The sequence below is a fragment of the Scophthalmus maximus genome, chromosome 4 (assembly GCF_022379125.1).
Source record: "Scophthalmus maximus strain ysfricsl-2021 chromosome 4, ASM2237912v1, whole genome shotgun sequence".
NCBI lineage: Eukaryota > Metazoa > Chordata > Actinopteri > Pleuronectiformes > Scophthalmidae > Scophthalmus > Scophthalmus maximus.
This window is the reverse complement of record NC_061518.1, coordinates 29104087-29125590: the sequence shown is the minus strand read 5'-3', so window position 1 is coordinate 29125590 and position 21504 is coordinate 29104087. Positions and strand designations below refer to the sequence as shown.

General features: G+C 37.2%; 2 protein-coding genes across 2 annotated transcripts; both read left to right on the top strand.

The window, feature by feature from the left end:
• The first annotated feature begins 7433 nt into the window (after nucleotides 1–7433).
• On the top strand, nucleotides 7434–8812 carry LOC118312387. Its single transcript, XM_047331618.1, has 3 exons — nucleotides 7434–7805; nucleotides 8174–8378; nucleotides 8460–8812. Exons 1-3 carry the CDS (start codon nucleotides 7680–7682, stop codon nucleotides 8765–8767), a joined length of 639 nt encoding a protein of 212 aa, XP_047187574.1. The 5' UTR covers nucleotides 7434–7679; the 3' UTR covers nucleotides 8768–8812.
• Nucleotides 8813–17493: 8681 nt separating this feature from the next.
• On the top strand, nucleotides 17494–18951 carry LOC118312388. Its single transcript, XM_035636924.2, has 3 exons — nucleotides 17494–17641; nucleotides 18010–18214; nucleotides 18296–18951. The coding sequence occupies exons 1-3, from the start codon at nucleotides 17516–17518 to the stop codon at nucleotides 18601–18603; spliced, it is 639 nt and encodes a 212-aa protein (XP_035492817.2). The 5' UTR covers nucleotides 17494–17515; the 3' UTR covers nucleotides 18604–18951.
• Nucleotides 18952–21504: the final 2553 nt, after the last annotated feature.

Here is a 21504-nt window from a genome sequence, read left to right as displayed (position 1 = left end):
TCGACAACCTCTTCGATGTCAGCTAAAACGTCTTGAAAGCCAGTATCTTCTCTTCGACTGAAAAACATTTAAAATGTACAATTTAACCTTTAATTAAACCTTAATAATGACTTCACACAGCTATATTAAGAATCATTGTAGCCTTGCTGACATCATGTCGTCCAAAAGAAACCATATGAATGGTGTGCAAAAAAAATGAATTGAAAAATTAAAAAAGTAAGAAAATAATAATCTTCAGTTCAGTTACCTCGATCTCCTCCTTTTGTGCACTTGTACCAGCTCAACCTGTTGATCAGGCACCGCAGATACTTTTCTTGAATTTTGCTTCCAGTATGCTGACCCTGCAATTAAAGAAAATTGGACATGTAGATTTTATTATCTTTCATCCTAATATTTGCTGTATTGTTGATAACTTATATCCTATAGGTGGGTAAAGAATTCAAAAATAGGACACAAAAAACTGAAGCACCCAAGATAGCTATGAATGCAAAATGTACTTTCATGTGAGAATAATATTTAGGTGTATGCACCTCATTCAGTTGTTAAGTGTGCGAACTGTTTGTGCAGATAAACTCCTAAAGTGAGCAGAAAATAGCATTTACACAGCAATCATTTCAAACATACCCCGAGTTCCATCAGAGTCAATTATTTCGTTGCCCTGACTATCTGTCAAAATCATTGACTCCTGCTGTCCAAGGGCCTCTTTCACCTTACTGGTGATTGTTGCGACACAAGCTTCAAACTCGGAGAAGCGGACTGTAACCATCTTGCTGGTCTCCAGCTTTCCATTCAGGACTTCAGCAATCAAGACATTCCTGAATATTGATGGGAACATACACTTTTTTTAATACAAAGTCAAGTATATTAGAAATAACCAATATGTTATATGATGCAAGGTGCAATGTCGAACACTGTTTTCATGCTAGGAAAGACTGTAACAAGTAACTAATCTGTATAATGAAACATGGTGAGGCTTTTATTTATTTAGTGATGTTATTTTTTATATAACTATAGCAGGGGGTGCACAATCCTGCTCCCTGAGATCACCATTCCCACTAAAATCATAAGCCAAGGTTAATTGAAAGATGGTATGATGGTAATTGAAGTGAAATTTAATTTTCACTGAATAAAATACAAAAATGATGATGATGAGGTGTTTGTTAGGCTCATGTTCCTTCACATCTTTAGGCTGGGGGCGTCTCCTATAACCAATGCTTCACTTAGAATGGGATGTTATGACACATTTTACCTTCATCAAAAAATTGCAGCTCCTGGGATTTGGATATTGCATTTGGCCATATTGCAATTGCGATAATATTTGGATTAATTGTTGAACCCTAATATACAGTGATAGCAATAACCACTTAATGTAGGTGTCATGAGACTGTCGGTTAAACAAGCTTAACTTTGCTGATAAATTGTAGGTGGAGCAGGAGAGATGAAAATATGCAGGATAGGGGATAACCAGCTAACAGAGTTGGTCACACCTCTGCAAATAATAATGTTTTAGCAAAAATGTAAAAGTTTACTTTCATCACCTCACAAAAGTTCTTGTTGTGGTGCTCCTTGGAACTGGACAGGAGGAGCTTGTGGCTGTGCTGGTTGGGCGGTGGAAAGAGAAACGGACAGGCTGGCCTGAGTGAGGTGCCCCTGCTGATTTTTCCACAGTGGTGCTGTCACCATGCACCTCATAATGGCCTCTGGCGATGAGGTCAAAACAATTGAAGTCCCCATCGGATCGGGGAAATATGGCCACGTTGGTGTCGTCTGTCAAATAAACAGTTTCCTTTTGGACCTATGACAGATGTATAAAGAAGAGAAGCTATAAACACTGTTCTCATTCATATTAATAAATCTGTACACATATTGGCCATATATACAAGCACATATATATAGCCAGTTTATAAATTATATCAAATCAAATTTTATTTGTTTAGCACAAAATCACAAATCACAATTTGCCTCGGGGGACTTTACAATCTGTACAATGTGCGACATCCCCTGTCCTTAAGACCTCCAAAGAGCAAGGACAAAAACGAAAGTTAAGTTAAAAGTAATGTTACTTTTAACATTACATCACTTTTCCAGCAAATTTATAAACAGTTCAATAAAACTGAAAACTCCTTAAAACCTAAATGTAAACCTATGTTGTACAGTGATGTTAGAGCGCTTTTCGGATTTCATGAGGAAAATATTGTTGAATTTGTAGCGCTGCTAGTGGTTCTTGTTCTTGTCTGATGAAATGCCGTTCTGAAGAATCCCCACAAGGGGGGCGATCAAACAGCGCTAACACTCTAATAACTTTAAAAGTTCATAAACTATAGCCATAGGATACATTATAATTACTGTTTGCAATGACTACTGGAACACTTGCAAGCAGGACTTGTAGAAATCATAACAATGTTAGGTAGCGTTTTGGCTGTGTGCGCTCCCACGAGTATAGTTTTAAATACCATAGGTCTATATCGCTTTATTGTTTTAAATAAAAAATACATACCTGGAAAATAACAGATATTTTCTCTGTGGTCATGTCTTCCGGCTTCAGAGTAACCCTCTTGCTTCCACTGAAGTTTTTTCCGTTTTTTCATTTGGGGTTTGGAAACGAATATTGGGAAAACAAGTCATTTTCATTTTTTTTTATTTTTGGTTTTATTTTGAAAAACGAATGAACGAATGATACAAGGATTTGACAAAACCAGCATTTTCTCATTGAGTTACGTTGGTTTTGACACAGTGTCACCTATTGTGTCAAAACCAGCGTTTTCTCATTGAGTTACGTTGATTTTGACACCGTATCACCTATTGTGTCAAAACTAAAGTTTTCTCATTGAAATACGATAGTTTTGAAACAGTATCACCTATTGTGTCAAAACCAGCGTTTTCTCATTGAGTTACGTTGGTTTTGACACCGTATCACCTATTGTGTCAAAACTAGCGTTTTCTCATTGAAATAAAACAGTTTCAACAAAGTATCACCTGTTGTGTCAAAACTAGCGTTTTCTCATTGAGTTACGTTGGTTTTGACACAGTATCACCTATTGTGTCAAAACTAACGTTTTCTCATTGAAATACGATAGTTTTGAAACAGTATCACCTATTGTGTCAAAACTGGGGTTTTCTCATTGAGTTACGCTTGTTTTGACACAGTATCACAGTTTTGAACCTATTGTGTGAAAACCAGCGTTTTCACATTGAGTTACGTTGGTTTTGACACAGTATCACAGGTTTGAACCTATGGTGTCAAAACTAATGTTTTCTCATTGAAATACGACAGTTTTGACATAGTATCAACTATATTGTCAAAACTAGTGTTTTCTCATTGAGTTACGCTCGTTTTGACACAGTATCACCTATGGTGTCAAAACTAGCGTTTTCTCATTGAAATACGACAGTTTTGACACAGTATCATCAATTGTGTCAAAAGTAGCGTTTTCTCATTGAGTTACGTTGGTTTTAACACAGTATCACCTATTGTGTCAAAAGTAGCGTTTTCTCATTGAGTTACGCTCGTTTTGACACAGTATCACCTATTGTGTCAAAACTAGCGTTTTCTCATTGAAATACGACAGTTTTGACACAGTATCACCTATTTTGTCAAAAGTAGCGTTTACTCAATGAATTACGCTTGTTTTGACACAGTACCACAGGTTTGAACCTATGGTGTCAAAACTAGCCTTTTCTCATTGAAATACGACAGTTTTGAAGCAGTACCACCTATTGTTTCAAAACCAGCGTTTTATCATTGAGTTACGCTCATTTTGACAAAGTATCACAGGTTTGAACCTATGGTGTCAAAACTAATGTTTTCTCATTGAAATACGACAGTTTTGACATAGTATCAACTATATTGTCAAAACTAGCGTTTTCTCATTGAGTGACATTGGTTTTGACACAGTATCACCTATTGTGTCAAAACTAGCGTTTCCTCATTGAAATACGACAGTTAAGACACAGTTTCACCTATTGTGTCAAAACTAGCTTTTTCTCATTGAAATACGACAGTTAAGACACAGTGTCACCTATTGTGTCAAAACTACTGTTTTCTCATTGAGTTACGACAGTTTTGACACAGTATCACAGGTTTGAGCCTATTGTGTCAAAACTAGCGTTTTCTCATTGAAATACGACTGTTTTGAAACAGTATGACCTTATGTGTCAAAAGTAGCGTTTTCTCATCTAGTTACGCTCGTTTTGACACAGTATCACAGGTTTGAACCTATGGTGTCAAAACTAGCGTTTTCTCATTGAAAAACGACAGTTTTGACACAGTATCACCTATTGTGTCAAAAGTAGCGTTTACTCAATGAATTACGCTTGTTTTGACACAGTATCACCTATGGTGTCAAAACTAGCGTTTTCTCATTGAAATACGACAGTTTTGACACAGTATCACCTATTGTGTCAAAACTAGCGTTTTCTCATTGAAATACGACAGTTTTGACACAGTATCACCTATTGTGTCAAAACTAGCGTTTTCTCATTGAGTTACGACAGTTTTGACACAGTATCACAGGTTTGAGCCTATTGTGTCAAAACCAGCGTTTTCTCATTGAAATACGACTGTTTTGAAACAGTATCACCTATTGTGTCAAAACTAGCGTTTTCTCATTGAAATACGACAGTTTTGACACAGTATCACCTATTGTGTCAAAAGTAGCGTTTACTCAATGAATAACGCTTGTTTTGACACCGTATCACAAGTTTGAACCTGTGGTGTCAAAACTAGCGTTTTCTCATTGAAATACAACAGTTTTGACACAGTGTCACCTCTTGTGTCAAAACTAGCGTTTTCTCATTGAAATTCGACAGTTTTGACACAGTGTCACCTATTGTGTCAAAACTAGCGTTTTCTCATTGAGTTACGACAGTTTTGACACAGTATCACAGGTTTGAGCCTATTGTGTCAAAACCAGCGTTTTCTCATTGAAATACGACTGTTTTGAAACAGTATCACCTATTGTGTCAAAACTAGCGTTTTCCCATTGAATTACGCTTGTTTTGACACAGTATCACAGGTTTGAACCTATGGTGTCAAAACTAGCGTTTTCTCATTGAAATACGACAGTTTTGACACAGTATCACCTATTGTGTCAAAACTAGCGTTTTCTCATTGAAATACGACAGTTTTGACACAGTATCACCTATTGTGTCAAAAGTAGCGTTTACTCAATGAATTACGCTTGTTTTGACACAGTATCACCTATTGTGTCAAAAGTAGCGTTTTCTCATTGAGTTACGCTCGTTTTGACACAGTATCACCTATTGTGTCAAAACTAGCGTTTTCTCATTGAAATACGACAGTTTTGACACAGTATCACCTATTGTGTCAAAACTAGCGTTTTCTCATTGAAATACGACAGTTTTGTCACAGTATCACAGGTTTGAACCTATTGTGTCAAAACCAGCGTTTTCTCATTGAGTTACATTGGTTTTGACAGTGTCACCTATTGTGTCAAAACTAGCGTTTTTTCATTGAGTTACGCTCGTTTTGACACAGTATCACAATTTTGAACCTATTGTGACAAAACCAGCATTTTCTCATTGTTACGTTAGTTTTGACACAGTATCACCTATTGTGTCAAAACTAGCGTTTTCTCATTGAAATACGATAGTTTTGACACAGTATCACCAATTGTGTCAAAACCAGCATTTTCTCATTGAAATACGATAGTTTTGAAACAGTATCACCTATTGTGTCAAAAATAGCGTTTTCTCATTGAGTTACGTTGGTTTTGACACAGTATCACCTATGGTGTCAAAACTAGTGTTTTGTCATTGAAATACGACAGTTTTGACAAAGTATCACCTGTTGTGTCAAAAGAGCGTTTTCTCATTGTTACGCTCGTTTTGACACAGTATCACAATTTTGAACCTATTGTGACAAAATCCGTGTATCATTCTAACTAAAAAATAAAATAACACAAAATGACCTGTTTTCTCAATATTCGTTTCCAAAACCAAAATGAAAAAACGGATAACGATTCGTTTTTCCACTTTCCGTTTTTGTGCTCAGGTGAAAAATGGAAAAAACGGATAACGAGCGTTTCATCCAATTTTGGTATTTTCATTTGACGCAAGGTGCGTGACCCGGAAGTGACCTGTGACCAGGACGCTTTAAGGGGGACTGCAAAAAAGTCATGGCCGGACTAGAGCAATGTTCAGAATATTCGGACATAATTAGGCAGCATTTTGAGGAAGGCAAAACTCATGCCGAGATTTCCACCGCGCTGCAGCGGTTAGGTGTCCAGAGATGCTCCGAAATGTCCATCAGACGATTCTGTGTTCAACACCAGCTCAGGCAGAAAAGACGTGTCAGACGCAGAACTGGAAACGGCAATCATGTCATCAATAGATCAGGTAAGTGTTCCCATTTTAACATCGAACAACACGTACGCTTTTCATATTTATTTGTGTTTACATATCAATGTTTACACAATATTTTGCACCCTCACTCCTTTTCGTATCCTTGGAATATTTATTCAGTCCTGTGCGCTGTGCCAAATTTATATTTATCAATTTTATATGTATCTATCTATTTATTTATAATTTACCTTATTATGCTGAGGGTAATTTTGTAAACGATACGTTTCATGTAACTTAAATCACAGTTTTGTTATATGCGTTTGAATGCAAATCTTTATTAAGGTTGGAGTCTTAATTACACGGCTAGGCAGATTTTTTTTGAGTTGCAATAGTGTCCTGGCCGCGGCCTGTAAAAATGATGTCATAGCGTCCCTCGCGACCCATATAGCAACCGTCTACCTGCTGCTTCTCAACTGATGCCCGAGGAAGCAATTACGAGCAGTGTAATGTTTACGGCTTTGTTGCAAAACTTACAATCATACTGTAATCAAGCTTCATATGTGGATTTTTTTTAATCCAAGACTACTAATTAGTGAACAATTAAAAAAATTAGATATCAAATTGAATTATCGTTTAAATGAATTGATTACATATCTTATGTCTTGATAGACAGGGCCATCTTATGGATGGAAATTCATGACAGGATACCTGTCATCAGTGGGGGTGAGGGTAGGAGAACCTCGAGTGGGAAAGATTCTCAGAGAAGTGCACCAGCCATATAATGAGCTGCGTCGCCAGGTAAGTCACCTACATCAAGCATATTCAACAACAAAAGATTAATTTTTTAAATAAGTGACCTCATGAAATGTTAAATTTAGACTTAAAGTCTGCATATTAGTAGTCCATGCATGTATTAAGTTTGTATATTATTTGAACATTTTAGCTAACTTAATGTTATTGCACTTTGCATTGATTGAATTATACTTGTTTTAGGGAGCACGTAATCTAAACCCAGTTCCTTACCACGCAGAGTATATGGGCCACAAACTCCACCTCGACCAAAATGAGAAGCTGGGAATGTTTGGAGTGACGCACGTCTTGGCTATTGATGTATGTAGCAGTAAAATTGTTGCTGATTCCACAATGCCAATAAAGAACAACCTTGTTATTTATAAGGAAGTTTACAGGCAAGTCCAATCAAGGTTACTTGACTTCCACTATGTGGAATTAATGTACAATATCAGTATTATTACAATACAATCAGTATTTGCTACATGCATTTGAATGTGAAATTAATCAGTATCTATCATATCCACATAAGTATCCATATAATCTAAATATTTTTCTATTACAGGAAAGCAGTTGCTAACAATGGCATGTGGGACCAAGTCAGAGTGGATCATGGCAGGGAGTTTTACTTGACCCTGTACATGCAGGAAAAGCTGTCTCATCACAGACATAATGTTAACAGGCTACCTTATGTGCAGACAACCTCTTCAAGGGTAAATTTTGTAATAGTGATTACATATAAAGATAATAATTAACTTTCTAAATAAATTTAACTAACATCAGCTGTGCAATGTTCAATGCTTCACCTCATCGCTTGTACAAAATGTTCCTGTCTGGCCCAACATCTTGGGATGAGGTGCATGGTTAAGAGGCAGGAATTGAAGCTGAAATATCTTGACTTCATACTGTCTGAAACAAAATTCAAGATCAAAGTATATTTACAAATCACTGCTGTAAATAAAGCCTAAATACCTGTATTTTACACACCAGACCAACTTTTTCTGCTTTTTGGTTGTAAAAAAAAGTTTTCTGATCTGAAGTGTTTTCAATCAGTCTCAAAGTTTTTCTTGTGTTTAAACAGAACCTTCGTGTGGAAAGAATTTGGCCAGAGGTCAATAATCGGGTGAACTATCCCATAAAACAGGCCCTGGTTCACCTGCTGGATCAAGAGCTACTCGACATGCAAGATAATGTAACGAAATTTTGTGTCTCCAACCTGGCATGTCAAGTGAGTCAGATTGGACTTGGCAGAGTTGTGCAGTCCTGGAATGCCCATAGGATACCAGGTAAGGTATGATATTATTTGTATGTATGGAGCTTTAAACAAAATTTTGTCCAAAACTAAAAAAATTCTCTACCCATTTTAGGCAGAGGGATACCAAACCAACTTGCAGCTGGTAGTTGTCCAGCAAGAATTCCCACAGAGCTGCTGCCCAATGCTGCTGAGGCAGCACACATGTATGAGCAGGAATTTGGGTCCTCCCTGACTTGGGTATCTGCCTTTGGCTCTGACCCATTTCCGTCAGAGCAAGACCAATGTCGTGCTGAGCAGCTGTTCGGAGAGAGGTTCCCAGACATGGCGCTTCTTTTTGGAACAGTGGTCAACAATGACCATAGTATGTTTCAGGAGGCACTGTTCTACCTGATCAATGTTACTGAGAGACATGCAAGATAAACTAGCCATGTGTATATATTTGTACAGTAGTTTTATGAGAAAGTAATTTAGTAAGCACAATTTCAGAAGAATAAATACCAAGTTTGTTCAGACTCTGCATATGTATTTTGTCAAAAAATACAAGTATATAAAAGTATAAAACCTTGTAAACCCTGAGTGCCACAATAACTAAACATGTGACAGTAATACTGCAAAAAAAGTGCTTTAAGCTTTATCATTATACATTATTACATTACAAAACACAATGCTCTGAAGAACTGGCAAGGTATGACAGTATGCGTTTCAGACCATGCAGTAAATACAAGTATAACAAATACAAAATCTTGTAAACCCTGTACTGAGTGCCACAATAATTTAACATGTGACAGTAATACTGAAAAAAGTGCTTTAAAATTGAACATTTGACATTGTTCAATTATAAAGCACAATGTTATGAAGAACTGTATAATCAAACATGTGTTGCTTCCAAAGCAGAAAGAATAGACTAAAGGAAAAACTTTTCCAGTGCTGCCAGCGCCTCGGTGAGTCCAGCCACTTCTTGGATGTATGTGCCCAAATCCACAGCACGACACTTTGGGCAGTAACTGTGGCTGTTGTTCCACTCCGCAATACATGCCTTACACCCGATTAGGCTTCTGCAGCAGGTTGCGAACATTGGCTTATCTACAGGACCTGTAGATTAAAAAAAAAAACAACTTGTACTTTATCATTTATTTTCAGTGTTAAGTAGATGGCCGATCTAGCAGTAAAGAAGCTATCTGTACATAGGCCAACCCACAACAACTGTATTAAGATGACCAAATATAAAGTCAACACACAGCATTTGAGATTTATTAGAACACAAACATACAGAGAAGTGTAGTGTATAGGGCCTCTGATCTCTCATTCCTTCTTCCTATTGAACCATAGTAAAACAGTACCAACCTTTGCAGACAAGACAGGCGAAGACCACTCTTAAGGAATCTACTTCAGCCTCTGAAAGAGACAGGGTTGTTGTCTTTGTGGAAAGTGCAAATCCACTCAAATCCTTGAGCTTCTTCGTCACTTCCTTGAGTCCCTGGGCTGCTTCGACAACCTCTTCGATGTCAGCTAAAACGTCTTGAAAGCCAGTATCTTCTCTTCGACTGAAAAACATTTAAAATGTACAATTTAACCTTTAATTAAACCTTAATAATGACTTCACACAGCTATATTAAGAATCATTGTAGCCTTGCTGACATCATGTCGTCCAAAAGAAACCATATGAATGGTGTGCAAAAAAAATGAATTGAAAAATTAAAAAAGTAAGAAAATAATAATCTTCAGTTCAGTTACCTCGATCTCCTCCTTTTGTGCACTTGTACCAGCTCAACCTGTTGATCAGGCACCGCAGATACTTTTCTTGAATTTTGCTTCCAGTATGCTGACCCTGCAATTAAAGAAAATTGGACATGTAGATTTTATTATCTTTCATCCTAATATTTGCTGTATTGTTGATAACTTATATCCTATAGGTGGGTAAAGAATTCAAAAATAGGACACAAAAAACTGAAGCACCCAAGATAGCTATGAATGCAAAATGTACTTTCATGTGAGAATAATATTTAGGTGTATGCACCTCATTCAGTTGTTAAGTGTGCGAACTGTTTGTGCAGATAAACTCCTAAAGTGAGCAGAAAATAGCATTTACACAGCAATCATTTCAAACATACCCCGAGTTCCATCAGAGTCAATTATTTCGTTGCCCTGACTATCTGTCAAAATCATTGACTCCTGCTGTCCAAGGGCCTCTTTCACCTTACTGGTGATTGTTGCGACACAAGCTTCAAACTCGGAGAAGCGGACTGTAACCATCTTGCTGGTCTCCAGCTTTCCATTCAGGACTTCAGCAATCAAGACATTCCTGAATATTGATGGGAACATACACTTTTTTTAATACAAAGTCAAGTATATTAGAAATAACCAATATGTTATATGATGCAAGGTGCAATGTCGAACACTGTTTTCATGCTAGGAAAGACTGTAACAAGTAACTAATCTGTATAATGAAACATGGTGAGGCTTTTATTTATTTAGTGATGTTATTTTTTATATAACTATAGCAGGGGGTGCACAATCCTGCTCCCTGAGATCACCATTCCCACTAAAATCATAAGCCAAGGTTAATTGAAAGATGGTATGATGGTAATTGAAGTGAAATTTAATTTTCACTGAATAAAATACAAAAATGATGATGATGAGGTGTTTGTTAGGCTCATGTTCCTTCACATCTTTAGGCTGGGGGCGTCTCCTATAACCAATGCTTCACTTAGAATGGGATGTTATGACACATTTTACCTTCATCAAAAAATTGCAGCTCCTGGGATTTGGATATTGCATTTGGCCATATTGCAATTGCGATAATATTTGGATTAATTGTTGAACCCTAATATACAGTGATAGCAATAACCACTTAATGTAGGTGTCATGAGACTGTCGGTTAAACAAGCTTAACTTTGCTGATAAATTGTAGGTGGAGCAGGAGAGATGAAAATATGCAGGATAGGGGATAACCAGCTAACAGAGTTGGTCACACCTCTGCAAATAATAATGTTTTAGCAAAAATGTAAAAGTTTACTTTCATCACCTCACAAAAGTTCTTGTTGTGGTGCTCCTTGGAACTGGACAGGAGGAGCTTGTGGCTGTGCTGGTTGGGCGGTGGAAAGAGAAACGGACAGGCTGGCCTGAGTGAGGTGCCCCTGCTGATTTTTCCACAGTGGTGCTGTCACCATGCACCTCATAATGGCCTCTGGCGATGAGGTCAAAACAATTGAAGTCCCCATCGGATCGGGGAAATATGGCCACGTTGGTGTCGTCTGTCAAATAAACAGTTTCCTTTTGGACCTATGACAGATGTATAAAGAAGAGAAGCTATAAACACTGTTCTCATTCATATTAATAAATCTGTACACATATTGGCCATATATACAAGCACATATATATAGCCAGTTTATAAATTATATCAAATCAAATTTTATTTGTTTAGCACAAAATCACAAATCACAATTTGCCTCGGGGGACTTTACAATCTGTACAATGTGCGACATCCCCTGTCCTTAAGACCTCCAAAGAGCAAGGACAAAAACGAAAGTTAAGTTAAAAGTAATGTTACTTTTAACATTACATCACTTTTCCAGCAAATTTATAAACAGTTCAATAAAACTGAAAACTCCTTAAAACCTAAATGTAAACCTATGTTGTACAGTGATGTTAGAGCGCTTTTCGGATTTCATGAGGAAAATATTGTTGAATTTGTAGCGCTGCTAGTGGTTCTTGTTCTTGTCTGATGAAATGCCGTTCTGAAGAATCCCCACAAGGGGGGCGATCAAACAGCGCTAACACTCTAATAACTTTAAAAGTTCATAAACTATAGCCATAGGATACATTATAATTACTGTTTGCAATGACTACTGGAACACTTGCAAGCAGGACTTGTAGAAATCATAACAATGTTAGGTAGCGTTTTGGCTGTGTGCGCTCCCACGAGTATAGTTTTAAATACCATAGGTCTATATCGCTTTATTGTTTTAAATAAAAAATACATACCTGGAAAATAACAGATATTTTCTCTGTGGTCATGTCTTCCGGCTTCAGAGTAACCCTCTTGCTTCCACTGAAGTTTTTTCCGTTTTTTCATTTGGGGTTTGGAAACGAATATTGGGAAAACAAGTCATTTTCATTTTTTTTTATTTTTGGTTTTATTTTGAAAAACGAATGAACGAATGATACAAGGATTTGACAAAACCAGCATTTTCTCATTGAGTTACGTTGGTTTTGACACAGTGTCACCTATTGTGTCAAAACCAGCGTTTTCTCATTGAGTTACGTTGATTTTGACACCGTATCACCTATTGTGTCAAAACTAAAGTTTTCTCATTGAAATACGATAGTTTTGAAACAGTATCACCTATTGTGTCAAAACCAGCGTTTTCTCATTGAGTTACGTTGGTTTTGACACCGTATCACCTATTGTGTCAAAACTAGCGTTTTCTCATTGAAATAAAACAGTTTCAACAAAGTATCACCTGTTGTGTCAAAACTAGCGTTTTCTCATTGAGTTACGTTGGTTTTGACACAGTATCACCTATTGTGTCAAAACTAACGTTTTCTCATTGAAATACGATAGTTTTGAAACAGTATCACCTATTGTGTCAAAACTGGGGTTTTCTCATTGAGTTACGCTTGTTTTGACACAGTATCACAGTTTTGAACCTATTGTGTGAAAACCAGCGTTTTCACATTGAGTTACGTTGGTTTTGACACAGTATCACAGGTTTGAACCTATGGTGTCAAAACTAATGTTTTCTCATTGAAATACGACAGTTTTGACATAGTATCAACTATATTGTCAAAACTAGTGTTTTCTCATTGAGTTACGCTCGTTTTGACACAGTATCACCTATGGTGTCAAAACTAGCGTTTTCTCATTGAAATACGACAGTTTTGACACAGTATCATCAATTGTGTCAAAAGTAGCGTTTTCTCATTGAGTTACGTTGGTTTTAACACAGTATCACCTATTGTGTCAAAAGTAGCGTTTTCTCATTGAGTTACGCTCGTTTTGACACAGTATCACCTATTGTGTCAAAACTAGCGTTTTCTCATTGAAATACGACAGTTTTGACACAGTATCACCTATTTTGTCAAAAGTAGCGTTTACTCAATGAATTACGCTTGTTTTGACACAGTACCACAGGTTTGAACCTATGGTGTCAAAACTAGCCTTTTCTCATTGAAATACGACAGTTTTGAAGCAGTACCACCTATTGTTTCAAAACCAGCGTTTTATCATTGAGTTACGCTCATTTTGACAAAGTATCACAGGTTTGAACCTATGGTGTCAAAACTAATGTTTTCTCATTGAAATACGACAGTTTTGACATAGTATCAACTATATTGTCAAAACTAGCGTTTTCTCATTGAGTGACATTGGTTTTGACACAGTATCACCTATTGTGTCAAAACTAGCGTTTCCTCATTGAAATACGACAGTTAAGACACAGTTTCACCTATTGTGTCAAAACTAGCTTTTTCTCATTGAAATACGACAGTTAAGACACAGTGTCACCTATTGTGTCAAAACTACTGTTTTCTCATTGAGTTACGACAGTTTTGACACAGTATCACAGGTTTGAGCCTATTGTGTCAAAACTAGCGTTTTCTCATTGAAATACGACTGTTTTGAAACAGTATGACCTTATGTGTCAAAAGTAGCGTTTTCTCATCTAGTTACGCTCGTTTTGACACAGTATCACAGGTTTGAACCTATGGTGTCAAAACTAGCGTTTTCTCATTGAAAAACGACAGTTTTGACACAGTATCACCTATTGTGTCAAAAGTAGCGTTTACTCAATGAATTACGCTTGTTTTGACACAGTATCACCTATGGTGTCAAAACTAGCGTTTTCTCATTGAAATACGACAGTTTTGACACAGTATCACCTATTGTGTCAAAACTAGCGTTTTCTCATTGAAATACGACAGTTTTGACACAGTATCACCTATTGTGTCAAAACTAGCGTTTTCTCATTGAGTTACGACAGTTTTGACACAGTATCACAGGTTTGAGCCTATTGTGTCAAAACCAGCGTTTTCTCATTGAAATACGACTGTTTTGAAACAGTATCACCTATTGTGTCAAAACTAGCGTTTTCTCATTGAAATACGACAGTTTTGACACAGTATCACCTATTGTGTCAAAAGTAGCGTTTACTCAATGAATAACGCTTGTTTTGACACCGTATCACAAGTTTGAACCTGTGGTGTCAAAACTAGCGTTTTCTCATTGAAATACAACAGTTTTGACACAGTGTCACCTCTTGTGTCAAAACTAGCGTTTTCTCATTGAAATTCGACAGTTTTGACACAGTGTCACCTATTGTGTCAAAACTAGCGTTTTCTCATTGAGTTACGACAGTTTTGACACAGTATCACAGGTTTGAGCCTATTGTGTCAAAACCAGCGTTTTCTCATTGAAATACGACTGTTTTGAAACAGTATCACCTATTGTGTCAAAACTAGCGTTTTCCCATTGAATTACGCTTGTTTTGACACAGTATCACAGGTTTGAACCTATGGTGTCAAAACTAGCGTTTTCTCATTGAAATACGACAGTTTTGACACAGTATCACCTATTGTGTCAAAACTAGCGTTTTCTCATTGAAATACGACAGTTTTGACACAGTATCACCTATTGTGTCAAAAGTAGCGTTTACTCAATGAATTACGCTTGTTTTGACACAGTATCACCTATTGTGTCAAAAGTAGCGTTTTCTCATTGAGTTACGCTCGTTTTGACACAGTATCACCTATTGTGTCAAAACTAGCGTTTTCTCATTGAAATACGACAGTTTTGACACAGTATCACCTATTGTGTCAAAACTAGCGTTTTCTCATTGAAATACGACAGTTTTGTCACAGTATCACAGGTTTGAACCTATTGTGTCAAAACAAGCGTTTTCTGATTGAGTTACATTGGTTTTGACAGTGTCACCTATTGTGTCAAAACTAGCGTTTTTTCATTGAGTTACGCTCGTTTTGACACAGTATCACAATTTTGAACCTATTGTGACAAAACCAGCATTTTCTCATTGAGTTACGCTCGTTTTTACACAGTATCACCTATTGTGTCAAAACTAGCGTTTTCTCATTGAAATACGACAGTTTTGACACAGTATCACCAATTGTGTCAAAACCAGCATTTTCTCATTGAAATACGATAGTTTTGAAACAGTATCACCTATTGTGTCAAAAATAGCGTTTTCTCATTGAGTTACGTTGGTTTTGACACAGTATCACCTATGGTGTCAAAACTAGTGTTTTGTCATTGAAATACGACAGTTTTGACAAAGTATCACCTGTTGTGTCAAAAGAGCGTTTTCTCATTGTTACGCTCGTTTTGACACAGTATCACAATTTTGAACCTATTGTGACAAAATCCGTGTATCATTCTAACTAAAAAATAAAATAACACAAAATGACCTGTTTTCTCAATATTCGTTTCCAAAACCAAAATGAAAAAACGGATAACGATTCGTTTTTCCACTTTCCGTTTTTGTGCTCAGGTGAAAAATGGAAAAAACGGATAACGAGCGTTTCATCCAATTTTGGTATTTTCATTTGACGCAAGGTGCGTGACCCGGAAGTGACCTGTGACCAGGACGCTTTAAGGGGGACTGCAAAAAAGTCATGGCCGGACTAGAGCAATGTTCAGAATATTCGGACATAATTAGGCAGCATTTTGAGGAAGGCAAAACTCATGCCGAGATTTCCACCGCGCTGCAGCGGTTAGGTGTCCAGAGATGCTCCGAAATGTCCATCAGACGATTCTGTGTTCAACACCAGCTCAGGCAGAAAAGACGTGTCAGACGCAGAACTGGAAACGGCAATCATGTCATCAATAGATCAGGTAAGTGTTCCCATTTTAACATCGAACAACACGTACGCTTTTCATATTTATTTGTGTTTACATATCAATGTTTACACAATATTTTGCACCCTCACTCCTTTTCGTATCCTTGGAATATTTATTCAGTCCTGTGCGCTGTGCCAAATTTATATTTATCAATTTTATATGTATCTATCTATTTATTTATAATTTACCTTATTATGCTGAGGGTAATTTTGTAAACGATACGTTTCATGTAACTTAAATCACAGTTTTGTTATATGCGTTTGAATGCAAATCTTTATTAAGGTTGGAGTCTTAATTACACGGCTAGGCAGATTTTTTTTGAGTTGCAATAGTGTCCTGGCCGCGGCCTGTAAAAATGATGTCATAGCGTCCCTCGCGACCCATATAGCAACCGTCTACCTGCTGCTTCTCAACTGATGCCCGAGGAAGCAATTACGAGCAGTGTAATGTTTACGGCTTTGTTGCAAAACTTACAATCATACTGTAATCAAGCTTCATATGTGGATTTTTTTTAATCCAAGACTACTAATTAGTGAACAATTAAAAAAATTAGATATCAAATTGAATTATCGTTTAAATGAATTGATTACATATCTTATGTCTTGATAGACAGGGCCATCTTATGGATGGAAATTCATGACAGGATACCTGTCATCAGTGGGGGTGAGGGTAGGAGAACCTCGAGTGGGAAAGATTCTCAGAGAAGTGCACCAGCCATATAATGAGCTGCGTCGCCAGGTAAGTCACCTACATCAAGCATATTCAACAACAAAAGATTAATTTTTTAAATAAGTGACCTCATGAAATGTTAAATTTAGACTTAAAGTCTGCATATTAGTAGTCCATGCATGTATTAAGTTTGTATATTATTTGAACATTTTAGCTAACTTAATGTTATTGCACTTTGCATTGATTGAATTATACTTGTTTTAGGGAGCACGTAATCTAAACCCAGTTCCTTACCACGCAGAGTATATGGGCCACAAACTCCACCTCGACCAAAATGAGAAGCTGGGAATGTTTGGAGTGACGCACGTCTTGGCTATTGATGGATTCAGCAGTAAAATTGTTGCTGATTCCACAATGCCAATAAAGAACAACCTTGTTATTTATAAGGAAGTTTACAGGCAAGTCCAATCAAGGTTACTTGACTTCCACTATGTGGAATTAATGTACAATATCAGTATTATTACAATACAATCAGTATTTGCTACATGCATTTGAATGTGAAATTAATCAGTATCTATCATATCCACATAAGTATCCATAAAATCTAAATATTTTTCTATTACAGGAAAGCAGTTGCTAACAATGGCATGTGGGACCAAGTCAGAGTGGATCATGGCAGGGAGTTTTACTTGACCCTGTACATGCAGGAAAAGCTGTCTCATCACAGACATAATGTTAACAGGCTACCTTATGTGCAGACAACCTCTTCAAGGGTAAATTTTGTAATAGTGATTACATATAAAGATAATAATTAACTTTCTAAATAAATTTAACTAACATCAGCTGTGCAATGTTCAATGCTTCACCTCATCGCTTGTACAAAATGTTCCTGTCTGGCCCAACATCTTGGGATGAGGTGCATGGTTAAGAGGCAGGAATTGAAGCTGAAATATCTTGACTTCATACTGTCTGAAACAAAATTCAAGATCAAAGTATATTTACAAATCACTGCTGTAAATAAAGCCTAAATACCTGTATTTTACACACCAGACCAACTTTTTCTGCTTTTTGGTTGTAAAAAAAAGTTTTCTGATCTGAAGTGTTTTCAATCAGTCTCAAAGTTTTTCTTGTGTTTAAACAGAACCTTCGTGTGGAAAGAATTTGGCCAGAGGTCAATAATCGGGTGAACTATCCCATAAAACAGGCCCTGGTTCACCTGCTGGATCAAGAGCTACTCGACATGCAAGATAATGTAACGAAATTTTGTGTCTCCAACCTGGCATGTCAAGTGAGTCAGATTGGACTTGGCAGAGTTGTGCAGTCCTGGAATGCCCATAGGATACCAGGTAAGGTATGATATTATTTGTATGTATGGAGCTTTAAACAAAATTTTGTCCAAAACTAAAAAAATTCTCTACCCATTTTAGGCAGAGGGATACCAAACCAACTTGCAGCAGGTAGTTGTCCAGCAAGAATTCCCACAGAGCTGCTGCCCAATGCTGCTGAGGCAGCACACATGTATGAGCAGGAATTTGGGTCCTCCCTGACTTGGGTATCTGCCTTTGGCTCTGACCCATTTCCGTCAGAGCAAGACCAATGTCGTGCTGAGCAGCTGTTCGGAGAGAGGTTCCCAGACATGGCGCTTCTTTTTGGAACAGTGGTCAACAATGACCATAGTATGTTTCAGGAGGCACTGTTCTACCTGATCAATGTTACTGAGAGACATGCAAGATAAACTAGCCATGTGTATATATTTGTACAGTAGTTTTATGAGAAAGTAATTTAGTAAGCACAATTTCAGAAGAATAAATACCAAGTTTGTTCGGACTCTGCATATGTATTTTGTCAAAAAATACAAGTATATAAAAGTATAAAACCTTGTAAACCCTGAGTGCCACAATAACTAAACATGTGACAGTAATACTGCAAAAAAAGTGCTTTAAGCTTTATCATTATACATTATTACATTACAAAACACAATGCTCTGAAGAACTGGCAAGGTATGACAGTATGCGTTTCAGACCATGCAGTAAATACAAGTATAACAAATACAAAATCTTGTAAACCCTGTACTGAGTGCCACAATAATTTAACATGTGACAGTAATACTGAAAAAAGTGCTTTAAAATTGAACATTTGACATTGTTCAATTATAACGCACAATGTTATGAAGAACTGTATAATCAAACATGTGTTGCTTCCAAAGCAGAAAGAATAGACTAAAGGAAAAACTTTTCCAGTGCTGCCAGCGCCTCGGTGAGTCCAGCCACTTCTTGGATGTATGTGCCCAAATCCACAGCACGACACTTTGGGCAGTAACTGTGGCTGTTGTTCCACTCCGCAATACATGCCTTACACCCGATTAGGCTTCTGCAGCAGGTTGCGAACATTGGCTTATCTACAGGACCTGTAGATTAAAAAAAACAAAAAACTTGTACTTTATCATTTATTTTCAGTGTTAAGTAGATGGCCGATCTAGCAGTAAAGAAGCTATCTGTACATAGGCCAACCCACAACAACTGTATTAAGATGACCAAATATAAAGTCAACACACAGCATTTGAGATTTATTAGAACACAAACATACAGAGAAGTGTAGTGTATAGGGCCTCTGATCTCTCATTCCTTCTTCCTATTGAACCATAGTAAAACAGTACCAACCTTTGCAGACAAGACAGGCGAAGACCACTCTTAAGGAATCTACTTCAGCCTCTGAAAGAGACAGGGTTGTTGTCTTTGTGGAAAGTGCAAATCCACTCAAATCCTTGAGCTTCTTCGTCACTTCCTTGAGTCCCTGGGCTGCTTCGACAACCTCTTCGATGTCAGCTAAAACGTCTTGAAAGCCAGTATCTTCTCTTCGACTGAAAAACATTTAAAATGTACAATTTAACCTTTAATTAAACCTTAATAATGACTTCACACAGCTATATTAAGAATCATTGTAGCCTTGCTGACATCATGTCGTCCAAAAGAAACCATATGAATGGTGTGCAAAAAAAATGAATTGAAAAATTAAAAAAGTAAGAAAATAATAATCTTCAGTTCAGTTACCTCGATCTCCTCCTTTTGTGCACTTGCACTCCAGTATGCTGACCCTGCAATTAAAGAAAATTGGACATGATGATTTTATTATCTTTCATCCTAATATTTGCTGTATTGTTGATAACTTATATCCTATAGGTGGGTAAAGAATTCAAAAATAGGACACAAAAAACTGAAGCACCCAAGATAGCTATGAATGCAAAATGTACTTTCATGTGAGAATAATATTTAGGTGTATGCACCTCATTCAGTTGTTAAGTGTGCGAACTGTTTGTGCAGATAAACTCCTAAAGTGAGCAGAAAATAGCATTTACACAGCAATCATTTCAAACATACCCCGAGTTCCATCAGAGTCAATTATTTCGTTGCCCTGACTATCTGTCAAAATCATTGACTCCTGCTGTCCAAGGGCCTCTTTCACCTTACTGGTGATTGTTGCGACACAAGCTTCAAACTCGGAGAAGCGGACTGTAACCATCTTGCTGGTCTCCAGCTTTCCATTCAGGACTTCAGCAATCAAGACATTCCTGAATATTGATGGGAACATACACTTTTTTTAATACAAAGTCAAGTATATTAGAAATAACCAATATGTTATATGATGCAAGGTGCAATGTCAAACACTGTTTTCATGCTAGGAAAGACTGTAACAAGTAACTAATCTGTATAATGAAACATGGTGAGGCTTTTATTTATTTAGTGATGTTATTTTTTATATAACTATAGCAGGGGGTGCACAATCCTGCTCCCTGAGATCACCATTCCCACTAAAATCATAAGCCAAGGTTAATTGAAAGATGGTATGATGGTAATTGAAGTGAAATTTAATTTTCACTGAATAAAATACAAAAATGATGATGATGAGGTGTTTGTTAGGCTCATGTTCCTTCACATCTTTAGGCTGGGGGCGTCTCCTATAACCAATGCTTCACTTAGAATGGGATGTTATGACACATTTTACCTTCATCAAAAAATTGCAGCTCCTGGGATTTGGATATTGCATTTGGCCATATTGCAATTGCGATAATATTTGGATTAATTGTTGAACCCTAATATACAGTGATAGCAATAACCACTTAATGTAGGTGTCATGAGACTGTCGGTTAAACAAGCTTAACTTTGCTGATAAATTGTAGGTGGAGCAGGAGAGATGAAAATATGCAGGATAGGGGATAACCAGCTAACAGAGTTGGTCACACCTCTGCAAATAATAATGTTTTAGCAAAAATGTAAAAGTTTACTTTCATCACCTCACAAAAGTTCTTGTTGTGGTGCTCCTTGGAACTGGACAGGAGGAGCTTGTGGCTGTGCTGGTTGGGCGGTGGAAAGAGAAACGGACAGGCTGGCCTGAGTGAGGTGCCCCTGCTGATTTTTCCACAGTGGTGCTGTCACCATGCACCTCATAATGGCCTCTGGCGATGAGGTCAAAACAATTGAAGTCCCCATCGGATCGGGGAAATATGGCCACGTTGGTGTCGTCTGTCAAATAAACAGTTTCCTTTTGGACCTATGACAGATGTATAAAGAAGAGAAGCTATAAACACTGTTCTCATTCATATTAATAAATCTGTACACATATTGGCCATATATACAAG